At 33.1% G+C, this 15706-nt stretch overlaps 1 protein-coding gene across 11 annotated transcripts in view; it reads right to left on the minus strand.

Moving 5' to 3' along the window:
• The window catches only part of CHD9 (chromodomain helicase DNA binding protein 9), a 208614-nt gene that overhangs the window by 91329 nt on the left and 101579 nt on the right, over positions 1–15706 (minus strand). For 7 of the 11 annotated variants that reach the window (XM_010990074.3, XM_031458441.2, XM_064489165.1 and 4 more), the window contains exon 3: positions 741–1072. In XM_010990074.3, coding sequence (XP_010988376.2) covers positions 741–1072 — 332 coding nt within the window. Of the gene's footprint in view, positions 1–740; positions 1073–1878; positions 2182–2240; positions 2801–15706 lie in introns of those variants that run through there. The other 4 variants (XM_031458453.2, XM_031458452.2, XM_031458454.2 and 1 more) reach the window with 3 other exon arrangements.

Consider the following 15706-nt stretch of genomic DNA (forward strand, 5'->3'; position numbering starts at 1 on the left):
TAGATTATTTTTATCCTTGTATGCAAAACAGACACATATATAAAACAAATAATAACACTTCTTATATTTTATTTTTTGAAAATGTATTAGGCAATTAGTCAAATAAAAATACCTAGGATTAATGGACCTTCCTAAAACAATTCTTTGTCTTTATAATTCTCTTGGAGCATTAATCCTCACCTGGCCTCTTTATTATATAAAGTAAACCTGAAAGACTGTAAGGGAGTAAGTGTGTAAGAGCAGAGTGCTGCTTATTATTGATTAAAAAGGTCTCAGTTTTCCTGCCATTTCACTTAGTCCAAAGTAGTGGGTTTATGAGAAAATATTGTATTTCATGTTTCCAAACTATAAGATGCCCAATGAAGTACAATTATGAGTAAAAAAGTCTTAAAAGAATTTCAAGGCACTTTTTTTATAAAGAAAGTGAATCTGGAACTAGCACAGCAATATGGGTTTTGTTTTGTTTTCTCTGTTTTATATATAAAATATTTTCCTATTTTAAATTCCTTTTACTAACATTAATGAACAAAAAGGTATGTTAACAGAATAGTAAAATTTAGTAAATTCTGGAATATTACTTAATTCATTCAAAAAGGCAGTAAGATACACATAGTATCTAACAACTTAAAACTCCAAAGTGGGAGTAAACACATCACATGCAAATCAAAAGTTAAAGATTAAACAGATTGCACTTTCACAAAAAATTCAAAGGAATAAGATTTAATTTTTAACCAACTTACCCAATTTTTGTCTTCTCTTTTAACTTAGAACAAGTTTTTGTTTTTTTGCTTTCTTTGTCCTTTGGCTTGGATTTCATCCTTCTACCTTTCTTTTCATCTTTTCCTTCAATTGAAGCACTAGGAAAGTTTTCAGGGCTCATTACTCGTGGAATATTGCGTTCCCCACGCTCCTTTGCTTTTGCTATGGCCTCTGATATTATACGATTAGCCTTCTCTTGCTTGCTTTCTGATTCCGCCTTTTTTCTCTGCTTCTTCTCGGACATGATCCTCACCTGGGTATTCTGCAACTTAGTATATGTCCCAGAACCATCACTCTTCTTGGAAGATGGAGGCTAGAGAAACAAAATAATTTTTATACACTATACCAAAGTACATTTAAACAATTAACTTAAGTAAACAAAAATTTAGAATTAAGCTTCAAGAAGTAAAATACATGAGCAAATATGAGTGCTACAAATAAATTGAAAATTAAAATATTTTGCTGATCTAGAAATTAGTGTAGGTATAAAATAAAAAGCTCAAATTACTATTTTTAAAAATGAAGGGTAAAGAAGGATAATATAGATTCATTGATATTTTCAAGCATTCTTTATTAGTTGATTCAAATTTTGTCCTATAAATATAGCTAATTCAAATTTAACCATGTAAATATTCTGGGCATCTGAAATAAGTCTTTTCTTTCCTCTTCACTCCAAAACTCTGAAAATTATTAATAAAATTTAAACAGCAACTTCGATTTAAAATGACTACTCCCTATAGTTTATTATGATTTTTAGAAAAATAAAGCCTCTCTGCTTTACAAGATACTGGAACTAGAACCTGAAATCATTTAAATCATTTTAATGTGCAATCTATGCGGCAACATAGCTAGTTAGTAAACAAACATTCCCATACTTAAAATTAGAGAAAGTTTTAGTTTTTCTGTGAAAGAGTTAAATGAAGATCTATTTTTCTCTTTCTATTTCATATTTTGCTCAAGCAATTCTGGAAAAAAACAAGTTTTATAGTTTTACGTTAAAATTATTAATATTTAAGCAATATCACAGGAAGCAGATCAACAGCATTTAAAAAAAATATATCCTCTTCAAACACGCATTCATCCACATATTCTTAGATCACAGTTTTGTTATGTTCTTACCCGTAAACATGCCTCTGACTACAGCAAGGAAAAAAACCACCAGGAATTTCCAAACACATTTTCATGCTGATTCCAGTGTGCTTCACTGGATATCTTTTCTATACCTGCCTCATCAAAGGTTTCATAGCAGTGCTGCAGCACTGGGAAAGGAAGGAGGGTTTAGAATCGCTCACTAAAATGCCACCTTAAGGCCTACAGGCTATAACAAATAACCAAGACTCGAGAAAACAGCAACAAGCTCAAGATGGCGATGCAGTACGACTCCCGCAGCAGCAGCCAGTAATAAGGAAGGTTATTCAATCCCATTAGCCTTTTAGCCCAAAGAACCCCTCCTCCTCCCACTCATTCAGGCTTTCACTTACCCTTCCTCTTGGCCTCTTCACTGAAGACATTTTTGGCGTCAGACAAAGGCTTGCCCTCTGCTTTTTCACCACCCCAGGCAGTGCTCAAGAAAAAAGCATTGAAAGAAGATTCCTAAATGGCCTATTTAGCAAGCTGCAACCAAGAGATGCACAACCCTCCACAAATACACATTGTGATTTATCAACACATTTCTGCCTTGGCAAGTTTATATCCACAGTTCATCCTATTTAGATATGAAAAAAGCTGTAAACCCCTCCAGAAAGCTGAGTTTCCTCAATAGCTGTAAGCAGATAGCCAGATTCCAACAAAGCACAGAAAGAAATGAATGCACAAAGCATCAAAATGCATCAGCATGAATATTAGAGATGTCGTTAAAAATACTGACTCCTTCTGCGGAAGTAGGCCAGCAGATGGTGCTACCAGTTATTATTCCATTAGACTCTGCAATTTAACCCCCAATGGACTGTTCTTCCCTCCATGTAACACATTAACTCTCACTCTACCATTTTCTGTAGTGAAGCTTTAAAAAATATACATGAAAGCCTGATTTTTAAAAATCATCTGAAAACGAAAACTATAGTGATACAGCTTTATGCAGCTATCAATATTAGAAAACAAAGTCCAATGCACTTTTTACCAGAGAGAAATACTTTTCTCCATGATACTCTAAAATATTTCAAGTACAAATACAGCTGAAGACGAGCAAAGGGTTAAAGACGTCATGCAAATGAACACATAACAAGTGACTTCTCTTTAAGAATTAGTAACGTCTCTTTACGCTTCTAACAAAAAGCTAACAATGTTATTTTTTAAATAGAGAAATAAAGATATTTTCATTTAAATTCTGAAAAGAAGCTTAAGATTTTGAAATGAATAGATGAGAACTGTCTATAAAGAATAACTAACCATACTTAAATTTTTTCCTTATTTAAACCTGGGTAAATAGATTAATTTATTTTCCTAACGTAAAAAAAACTGTTAAAACATCCCTGCCCTTTACTCCTCACATTCTGTTTCAACTGAACTGTTGAGTTTTGGGGGTAAAATTTTAGTTTTACTCCCCTGTTAAAAAAAAATATGCAGCAAGTCCTCCTGAATTTGATCATTAATACCATTTTTTATGTATAAAATATTTGAGACTATTTTAGTAAACAATGACCTTAAATACCTAAAGTAAAATTTTCACTGCTTCAGAATTCAAGTTTAGCTCTTTTATTAATACCATTTTCTCAATTGGTCTTGGCAAGTCATCTGTTATCTCTATCAAAGAATCTATTTTCAGTTTTTTTCTTTTTGGGTATAAAAGGCCTCCAAACGGAGCAACATTATATGAAGTGTCTTAGAAAATACCAATCTTAACAGCAGGAGAGGAAATTAAAGGCACAGGACCACTAATGAAAGAAAACAATCTTACTGACTGAAGAGGTCATCTATGTAAAAATCACAGTAACCAATAATGAGGGCTTACACTTACTAAGTGATTATTAGGTGACAGGTGTTATTCTAAGCATCCTACATGTAATAATGAATTTAATCTTGAATAATAATAGGGTAATAGTGATAATGGAGAGGAGTAGCAAATGGAAGAGACATTTTTAGAGAATATTGCAAAATGATAGAATAGACCTAAGAAAGCAAACAATTTTTTAATAATTAAAAAAATCATAATATAGCAATAATAATAAGAGCTAACACTTAGTCCTTACTATGTTCCAGGCACTATCCCTAATATGACATTTACAGATGGCCCTTGAGCAACATGGGTTTAAACTGTGTGGGTCCACTTATATGCAGATTTTTTTTCAATAATAAATACTAAAATGCTACAAAATCCATAGTTGGTTTCATCCAAGGATGTAGAACCATGGATATGGAGGAATCACATACATGGAGGACCGACTCTTTCACTGAGTCTCTAACTTCTCATCATTCAAAGGTCAACTGTATATTAATTCAACAATATAAAACAACTCTGTGAGATATGTACTACTGTTATCCTCACTTTATAGCTAAGGACACTGAAGCACAGAGAAATAACTTGCCCAAGATCCTACAGCTACTGAATAAGCAAGGATGAATATGCAGAGAGCCTCATTATGGAAACCATGCTCTTAACCACCATGTTATACCATATTTGGTTCAAGTACCACAACTTAACAGATTAATTTGAACACAAAAGAAAGTAAATTGACTTTCTCAAAATTGCAGAGATACTGGTAATAAAGCAAGAACAAAATTCAGTTTTTTCCAGCGCCCTTTCCAAGATGTAGGAATCAATTAGATATGGATTGGGTATGGCTGAGGAACAGGAAGAGTCAATACCTGCTTTCTAGACCAAGCACTGGTGCAGGAGAAGGTAAAAGAAACAGGAAATCTAGTTGAGAAAGGGTATGTATGTGTGTGTAATAAGTTTAATTCTATTCACACTAAGTTTGAAATGGAAAATTTTAGTAACTGGAAATTTGGGACTGGATCCGCAGAGGTTAGGGCTGGAGTAGAAGATGTGGACGCTCCTGCTGTTTTCTTTCAATATCCTTAACTCACTGACACTATCCTCAGAACCCAGGATGACTTCCAAAATATCTCACTTCTCTTATAAAACTTTTTAAAAGATCTCATTACTTGACTCAAAATCCCAATTATTTAACAATAAATCTTAATAGGAGACAACAATAGAGAATCTGTGATCAAATATTTCTTTTGTTATTAGCATACAATATTTTTAAACTATATTCCCGTAGAACAGCAACACTGAGGTATTAAGTAACTAAACATTTTTTTTTTAAACGTTTGCTGAGCCCTGCTCTATTTTATTTTATTTTGAGGTGGGGGAGTGGAGGGAGAGGTAATTAGGTTTATTTATTTAATTCCTTTTTATGGAGGTCCTGGAGATTGAACCTAGGATCTCATGCATGCTAAGCATGAGCTCTACCACTTGAGGTATACCCTCCCCACCTAAACATTTTTGATATAAGTAATTTCCCAATTCACACATAGACACAAACATACAAAAGGGTAGTTAATAGTGACATTTCTCAGTGTTATTTCTCTTTCTCCCCTACATAAGCAGTCAGCAAATCCTGTCAAGTCAACTTAATTGTGTTTCGTTTTCCCCCTCTCAGTCCCAATAGCTCCTGCTGTATTAATTTCCCACTTGTTATGGAGTATATAGGAAAATATCCTTCCTTATCTGTAATAAATATATATCAAGTCTTTGGGGGTGATGGAACATCAGGTTTGCAATCTACTCTCCAATTCTTCACCAAGTAAAAGTATTTCTTTGTATTTCACTTGTGATTTCTCTGTAGGTTTATCACAGCTTTAAAGTGTAAGTTGTTTAAAATGTTAAAATAGGGGGGAGGGTATAGCTCAGTGGTAGATTGCATGCCTAGCATGCATGAGGTCCCGGGTTTAAGCCCAGTACCTCCATTAAATAAATAGATGAATAAACTTAATCACCTCCTCTCCCTAAAAAGATTAAATAAATAAAAATTTTAAAATAAAACGAAGTGTTAAAATAAAAGCAAAAGGCTTGCTCCCCAAGAACCTGTATGCTAAATGAGGAAAAAAATACATAAAAGAAAGAAGGCACATATATTAATAACATACCCAAATATTAATAAGAAAAACAAATCATAGTAAAATATAAAGGTGATATCAGATGTGATATATCAATTATTTTGATAGTAACTGGAGGAATATATGGGAGACCCTAGATGTCACATTTCAATATTGGAGAAACTCAAGGATTTATAGTATGAGTGTTTTTCAAACCATAGGTCATGACCTAATTGCAAGCCATGATATTTATTTAGTAGGTACAGACTAGCACTAAAAAAATGTAATAGAACAGAATGAAAAATAATGGTGTCTAACCTTTATGAATGCTACCTCTTACAAAATTAGAAAGTTTTAATAACTATATATATATAATTAATATATATACTTTTATATATATATATTAAAGTTTTACTTTACACATTTTAAAAACAGTATGAAGGAATAAAAGGTCTCACAATAAAACATATAATTCCTTAGTAATAATGAAACACAGAACAAGGAATTCTCAACAACATAGATAAAACTATGTATCAGCTAAAAATCTTCCACCTTTTCTCAGGAGAGAGGACTCTCAGGCTTCAGACCTGGAGGACTAGGTGAATGGAGCTTTGAATGGAAGAGAATATAAAACAGAATTAGAGATAGCAAGCCTAAAGCAAGAATGAGTTTTACTGCCTAGAGAGAAAATGCAAAATAACAGAAGAGGAGCAATAGCGAAAACCCAAAACACCAAGTTTTTTATAAAGAGCTAGCAGATGAAGAGGAGTTAAAGAAGGAAAATAAAAAGTAAAAAATACAAGAATGGGAGGATGCGTATCAGGAAAGAATGCTGTCATGGAAGCCAGGAAGAAAGAGTTAAAAAAGCTCTGCTGTCAAAAGGAAGGAAACTAAGTTATCTGAGAATAATTTGATATTGTAAAGCTAACTTAGAAGGCATTCTAGTTCTTTACGTTGTTTACAGTAAGCCAGTGTGCTAGTTTTTAATATCTTTTTTTAAAGGAAGAGTCATATAATTATTTACTTAAATATTTATATTAAACCAAGCTCTAAAAACAAATTTGCAGTTAATTTTAGTAATATGTATCAAACATTAGTGTGCTGACTTCTTTTACATTTATTACATATAACATTTTGCCACAGGTACCAAAAAAGACTAGCTTTTAAAGAGAAAAGGTGGGGGAGGGAATACAGTTCAGTGGTAAAGTGTTCACTTAGCACGCACAAGGTCCTGGGTTCAATGTCCAATACCTGCATTAATAAATAAATAAATAAACCTAATTACCCTTCCCCCCAAATAAAATAAAATGGCCTCAATAAAGCAGCAAAAAACACTAATGAAAAAAAATTAATTTGTGTTTCTAAAAAAATAAGAGAGAGAAAAGATGGGGGCAGGGGGAAGTGATCCAGGAATAAACGATTATCTGTCAAAATCTTCTGAGTTAATTTGTTTTCAGTTTTTGATGGATATGAAGCAATTATTTTATTTTGCTTTCTTCATATCTGTGAACCCTCATGTTAAATTTGTTTGTTTGTTTTTGAGGGGGTAGGTAATTAGGTTTATTATTTTTTTAATGGAAGTACTGGGGATTGAATCCATGACATCATGCACTCTACCACTGAGCTATATACCCTCCCCTATCCCATGTTAAATTTAAATCCACAAATTAAAAGGCTTATTTTCATCTTGTGACTTGTAGTAGTATCCAATTTTCTACTTTTCGCTAACCATGACATTCCTTTATTTAGTGTCATAAATCCTAAATTTTACATTGATAAGGTACTACTATTAAAAGTATTCCCTTTATTTTAATCATCCACATAGCAGTTCAGGCAAATAGTAGATATTCATTAAAGTTGTTTTTTAAAAATAAAAATTTATTATATGACTTATAGGAAATACAGAAAGAGAAAAACATGTTAGAGCATACAATGGGAATGTAATCAGCAAAACCAGAATGTAGTAAACAAATGACTCAGTTTCTTCAGCAAAGAAATGATAAGAAAACAAAGAAGGAGAACCACAAAGATCAAAAGAGACTTAAGACTAAATGGAATGCCAAAATAAAAAAATAAAAAAAAAAAAGAAAGAAAAAAGAAAAGAAAGACACTTAAAATACTTATCAACTGAATGCAATGTGTGGCTTTTGTTTTGATATAAATCTGAAAAAGTCAACTAAAACTGTTTATTAAACTACTAGGGAACTTCAGTTTTGATTGGGTATTTGATTATAAAGGAATTAGTTATTTTTAGGTATGAAACCGATTTTGCAGTTGTGTTATAAAGGCAAAAATCTTTGTCATTTTAAAAATTTTATCTTGGGGGGAGGCAACTGGGCTTTTATTTATTTATTTATTTTTGATGGAGATTCTGGGGACTGAAACCAGGACCTTAGGCTTGCTAAGCACACACTCTACCACTGAGCTATACCACACTCCTCAAAATCCTTGTCTTTTAGAGATATAAACTGAAATATTTACAGATGAAGTAATATGATTGAGATATATTTCAAAATAATCCCTAGAGGGGGTGGTATGTTAGTCAGAAGGTCTTACAAATGAAACATTGCCTATAAATTGATGGCTACTGTAGCTGGGTGATGGACACTCTACTTCGGTATGCACTTGAAACGTTATGTAATAAAGAAATTTAAACAGTTATATTCTGGGAATAACAAGTAGTTTGGCATGACAAGAAAACTAGATGCATGTGGAAGAATGATAATAAATGAAGACAGAAAAATAATGGGTTAGATTTTCACAAGTGTTATTAAGTTATACTAAAATATACCTCACTTACTGACAACATTAAGTATATTGAATTCATCAGTCCATAAATTACCAATGACATTAAAAGCTATTCTCAGCATAATGTGATTAAAGTAAAGGACTTTGGAGTCAGCCAGCCCTTGTTCCCAGTTTCATCATTTTCTTGGGCCTCAGCTTCCTCACCTGTAAAATGGAGATAACAACAGTGTCCACCTTCTATGACTGTTGTGTGCCTAACAGATAATGCTTGTAAACTGCTTAGTATGGTGCCTAGCACACAAATACTCAGAAATGTTAGGTATTATTGTTATTGCTATAATATGATATTGTGCCCACCTCAGTGCATTATCATATCAGGGGGTACAGTGATGTCAGTCCTGTCCTATAACTGGTGATGTTAACTTTGATCCCCTGGGTAAAGTAGTGTCTGCTATGACTCTTCTACTGTAAATTTCTCCTTTTATAATCAATAAGTATCTTATCAGACTATGCAAATAGCTTGCTTATATATATTTGCCTAGTAATTTTAGCATGTATTGATGTTTCCTGCTGCAATAATTATTATTGTGGTTATTTGTCTGATGGAAACTTTTCATTTCCATCATTCCTATCACATTTTCAATTGGAATTCTACTATAAACAAAAGCTGTCTCTTCTCCTTATTTATTCATTCATTCATTTATTCATTCAATTATTTATATTGGTATAGACTCATGACTATTTATTTTATTCTATGAGTTATAATCTGATATTACGATTATTTTTATTGTTCAAATTGTCCCAGCTTTGGCCATTTAAAGCTCCTTCAAGTTGGTTCCTGAGTCCTCTTTACCACCATCATATTTTGAATACTTCCTTTCTGGGACTGTAAGATATTCCAGGCTTAAGGCAAGAAGAGTTTAATGAAATGGTTGAGGTGGAAGCCATACAAGAGTAGATTAAAAGTATTTAAGAAGAAACGAAGTAGATTCAGTGAGCATCAAAGACTTTTCTTAAATAAATAAAGGGAAACTGGCAGGCTACAGTGGAATTGGAAACTTGACTATGTCTACTGGCTACAGAAGTCAGTAGCCTTCTTGAATATATGAGAAGGAGAAAGAAAAACTAGAGTGAGTTTTGTCAGGAGCAGAAAATTTAAAGCACTTTCCATACAATAATTCAAAATTAATCAAAACACTAATAAAAATTAAAATATTTTATATAAATATCACTTTCATAAATAATATGAAAATTAATTTTCAGAATTCTGAAATAATTTCTAAAAAACTATTTGAACACTCAAGCAATTATTAATATAAATAAAAATGATGGTAACAGGAGGCTACTATGAATACATTTGCAATAAGGAAAAATCTTAAAATAAGGTATTTAAACCTGATTTACAGTTTTAGGCAGAAGAAAACCACATGTTTAACAGTAGCTATATATAAAAAGTCGAAAGTATTTTAGAAATTAGAAAGTATAGTTAATTTCATCATATTAAATTTCATCTTGAAGAATGCAAAGGGTAATGAGAAAAACTACAACTCTGGATGTAACTTTGACCACAAGAAAAATATCATTTGTGGAAGCAGAAGTGATGGGAACCACAAGAAAAAACTAAACATGACCTTTTGGTGTCCATGACAGGTCTAGGCATAGTAGTTGTTATGTCACAACTGTAGGCCTTTTGATGTTAAAAGAAAAAAGTATCATTATATGGCCTGAAACTTACAAGAGAATAGATCAGTAAAGTTAGGAAACATAGTTCAGCAAGTCAGGACTCAAAAATGAAATCCCAACAACTCAAAAAAAAAAAAATGATTATAACAACAACAAATGTAGTGTATCTAAAAATATTGGTTGTAGCCTTACAGATTTCAATGGATGGCCAAAAAGTAGGCCACAAAAGATAGAATTAAGAAGAATATGAGAGGCACTGACCTGTAAGAATACTGCTGGGGAGTCCACAAAGACTTTAGGTTTGATAAGTGACAAAAGGCAATTAAAAATGCTCCATTGGCTGTTTTGAACAAGAGGGTTAGGATCTTGGGGGCACCGTGTGTGAGGGTGAGAAGGATAAGAAAGGAGAACTAGGGAATGAGGAGGGGATAGATGATAGAGAACATAACTCCTCAAGTATTATTATATTTCTACACTAAGTTCCAAAGAGAATAATATTTAGACAAGAAAGGATATAACTCCAATGTTGGGTCTGAACCTAGAGGAAATCATGCTATATTTCATTTAAGAACAGGAAGAAGCAAACCTGTGTATATCAGCTGAGCTCTTCCAAAATTTGTCCAACAGAATCTACTTCCTCAACCTGTACTAATCTCCTATAAATGAGTATTTTCAGTTTAAATTTGTGAACTGGTGACATCTGGTTAATCTTCTGGGTTCCTACTGGCCTTTCACTTCAGCTTAAAATCTCTTCTGCAACTCTACCATTAGTTTGTGTTTTTTTTTTTAAATTAAAGTAGTTACAATGTGTCAATTTCTGGTGTACAGCACAATGTCCCAGTCATGCATATACACGCATATATTCGTTTTTGTACTCTTCTACATTAATGGTTACTACAAGATATTGAATATAGTTCCCTGTGCTATACAGAAGAAATCTGTTTTTTTTTTTTAAATCTTTTTTTATATATAGTGGCTAACATAGGGGGGAGGGTATAGCTCAGTGGTAGAGTGCATGCTTAGCATGTACAAGGTCCTGGGTTTAATTCCCAGTACCTTCATTAAAAGTTTAAAAAAAAATTAAAATAAATAAATAAACTTAATTACCCCCCCAAACGAAAGAAATCTTTATTTAAAAATTTTAAAAAAGGAAATATATAGTGGCTAACATTTGCAAATCTCAAACTCCCAAATTTATCCCTTCTCTCCCTCTTTTCCCTGTTAACTATTAATTCTTAATTAACATCTCCCTTAGATCATACTCAAAAATGCTGATTAAAAAAAAAAAACTTATGAGGCTGAATCTATAAATGGGCATGCTCACTTGCTTGCTTGCATGTCCACCCCCCACACACACACATACTCACACACACACACATACTCACACACACACACATACTCACACACACACACATACAACTGAAGTAGAAAATAAATGGTACATGCCTTAATAGCAGCTCGTGTAAAAAATACCAGGGAATTTTAGCTCACTATAAACTAAATGAGTGTATGATATAATAAGCTTGCCAAAAAAGCAAGTGCAATCTTCGACTGCACAAACAGAAATGTGGTATAATGAACAGGGGAGGTGATAATTACAGTATACTCTAGTCTCACCAAGAGAAATGTATTTTGTTTTGGGTTTAAGAGGAACACAAACTAGATCACTCATTCAAGATGTTATTTGAGTACATACTACCTGCCAGACATACTGTTGTAAGTACTGGGAATAGTAAACCAGACAAAGTTCCTGCTCTAATGTAGCTAACATTTTAAAGAAGATAAGCAAATAGAAAAAAAATAAAATAAACCAAGAAACATCAGGTAAGGGTAAGGGCTATACAAAGAATGAAAATAAGATGATATGAATAAAAGTGATAGGGTAACTATTTTAGAATGGACTCAAGGGAAGTTTAACTGAGGAGGCCATTTGTACTGACATCTAAATGAAAAGAAAGAACTAGCAGTGCAAAAATCTGAGGAAAGATGAACAAAATTATCCCAAGCAGGTTTAAGAAATTAGCTACAAAGCAAAAGAATCAGCCAACTGGTTTCTATATCTTAATAAGAAGTTTCCCTATTGGATAACATTTGTACTAACTATACTATACTTCCCAGTCTGTACATCTGGAGACCACCCCATGGAAGTACACCTCAATTCCTCTTCAGGTCTTATTTGTTCAGGTCCTACAGTTTTAAGCTGGTTCCTTCTAGCAATGAGCCATCATTATTCTTGATGGTCTGATTATCTAAATCAGTGTCCATGAACTATGAACTGAAATCTCATTATGAGTCATCAATTCAGTGGATAGCCATTAACATTCTTTATAAATAAAGCAGAACAGTGTTTTGAGAAATACTGGTTACATCTTAATATACACACCTCTATATACACATGTTCATAAACATTCAAAAGCTATGCTGAGTCCTAGTCAGTATTTTTGAAAAACACTGTTCTAAGAGATTAATGAATACTTCATTTCATGTCATGGGAGAGTTCAACCCAGACTTTTACTTAAGGGTAGGGGGTTTTGAGTCACCTGGTATTAGTCAACCTGGAGGATGGAATTGACCACATTGGGCAAACAATTAATCAGTAAGTTATATCTAATGGAGCTCCAATAAAAACTCTGACACTGAAGCTCGGATGAGCTTCCCTGACTGACAATACACCACAGATATTGTCACGTATCGATCCTGAGACCTGACTCTATGGGGAGAGCTTTGTGTTTGAAACCCTCCAAGACTGCCCTATGCATCCTTCCCTTTGGCTAATTTTAACCTTAACCTCCCCTGTAATAAACTGTAGCCACAAGTATAACAGTTTTCAGTGAGTTCTTAAAGCACTGCTAGCCTATTCCTGAAACCAAGGGTAGTTGTGGGAATCTCCAGAATTTGCAGTTGCTGTCAGAAGTGAGAGCAGTCTTGGGACTGTGTTAACTTTGCAGTTTGGCTAACTTGGAGTAATACTCTTCAATGATAAGAAAAGTTTGATAAGAAAATAAAGAGATCTTGGTCTGATAACTAACTTTGAACGCTGGCAAACTGAGAAGACTTTTAACTTTTTGTAAGATGTATAAAATTAATTGTGGTAATGATTCCATTCTACCAAAGGCCTACTGATAGGAAATCTGGACTGAGAAAACTGCTTCCTTAAATACTCCTATACAAAAGCCTTTCAAAAAAAAAAATCCGTACACAGGAGAACATCCATATGACAAAAAAAAACTGGATAAAGAATACACTGGATCTCTCTGTACTATTTTTTACAACTGCATACAAATCTACACTTTATCTCAAAATAAAAAGTTTAATTAAAGAAAGAGAGCTTAGGCCTTTCCTGAGCTCAGATGTATTCTCCTTCTGGCCTTGAAGGAACAAGTTGCTATGAATTCTACAGCTGCAAGGAAATGAATTCTGGCCAACAATCCCATGAGCATAGATGAGGACCGTGAGCCTCAGATGAGATCACAGCCCCAATGGACTCGTTGGTTGTAGTCTTGTGAGACCTTGAGCAGAGAAGCCAGCTAAGCAGTGCCCAAACACTTGACCCAAGGAAACTGCGAGATTATAAATGGGTGCTGTTTTAAGCTACTAAATATGTGGTTACTTTGTCACTACATTCACATACTCTATAATTGAACAATTTCACCCTTGGGTACTCAACATAAATTCATACAAAGTTCAATAACAGGCAAAACTACTCTATGAAGCTATACATCAGAATGGTGAGTATCCTTAGGGTGAGGCAAACATTGACTAGGAGGAGGCCTGAGGAGATTTCTAGGACTGTGAAAACATTATATTTCTTGATCTGGGTATTGGCTAAGTAGATGATGTTTACTCTCTGAAAATTTACCAAACTGTTCATTATAACTTTTGCACTTTTCTGTGTGTTATATGTCAACAACGTCAACAAAATTTACATTAAAAGATTGTAACTCTCAAACTGAAGATTATTTAATATTATCATTAACCTGAGTAAAGAACAATCCATCAATCAAGATATTTAAGAAAAGACTATCTGTTTTAATGCAATGACACTAAAAACAATTATTTTTCTTTATTATATTAGCATATTTCACATTTTTCATCCAGAAAGAAAGCAATAAAAGGGAAATATAGTATTACATATTTCCTCTAATACCAGGAGAAATCTATAAAATGCTCAAAGACATCTGAGAGTTACTTCAACCAATGTTATTAGTGGTGTGGGAAGGTAGGAGCTGAAGGAAAGGAAGTTTTTTAAAACACACAATCAAAATGTGAAGGATAGAAAACTGAAATAGACAGTTTAGGTCTGTACTCATTTTAGGTTGATGTTTCTGAAAAACATGATCATCTCTTTCTCCAGTTATATCTCCAATTTTCAAATACCTGTTTTACTTTATATTCCAGCAATACTGAACTACTTTCAGTTTTTTAAAAAAAAACAAATTATACCAATAATTTTGAATTTAGTGTTCTAGTTGTTCAGAGTGCCCTTTCTCCAAAAGGTATCTGAGCAAAAGCCTATTCAAAACTCACTGTAGATATCACTTCCTTTTTACAACATGTAATTTTACTGCTATATTCACCATAACATATTGTAGTTATTTACAAGCCAAGGTCATATTCAATCTGCATCTCTAAAACTTAGCCAGTGTTTGGTACAGTTGCAACATCTATGCAACGAGGATAATCATAGTATCTAACCTAAGAAGACTGCTGTGAATTTGAATGAGACAGTTCTAAAAATCTTAGAACAGTATTTGACATACAATAAGCACTCAGTAAATGTTAGTATTAACTATTATGATAAAGATTAACTTTCTGATATAAAGAAGTGTCAAAACTCTGTAATACAAAAGCAAATATTTCAATTTTAAAAATGGGCCAAATTTTTGGCAGACACTTTGCCAAAAAATGATAAATGGATGGCAAATCAACACACAAAAAAGATGCTCATCACATTGTTATATATCAGGGAAATGCAAATTCAAACCACATGAGATACCACCTTATGTCTATTTGAATGGTTAAAAAAAAAGTAACAATACTAAGTGCTGGAGAGGAAGAAAGAGAGCAATCAAAACTCATACACTACTGGTGGAAATGCAAAGGTACTGCCACTTTGGAAAACAGGTGGTAGTTTTTCATAAAGTTAAACATGCATTTAATGTATGACCCCTGGCAATTCCACTCTGATATATTTATGCAAGAGAAATGAAAATATATGGTAACACAAAAAACTGTAAACAAATGTTCACAAAGGCTTTACTCATAAATGTCAAAGCCTGCTAACAACCCAAACGTCCTTTAACTGATAAATTCATACACAATCTTTGGTTCATTCATTTGATGGTATACTACTCAGTAACATGGAAGAACACACTACTGATATATACAACAAAAAATGCATTATGCTAAGTGGAAGAAGCCAGACTAATAAAGCAACATGATATACGATTCTATTTATACAATATTTTCAAAAATG

The sequence above is a fragment of the Camelus dromedarius genome, chromosome 9 (genome assembly GCF_036321535.1).
Source record: "Camelus dromedarius isolate mCamDro1 chromosome 9, mCamDro1.pat, whole genome shotgun sequence".
Lineage (NCBI taxonomy): Eukaryota > Metazoa > Chordata > Mammalia > Artiodactyla > Camelidae > Camelus > Camelus dromedarius.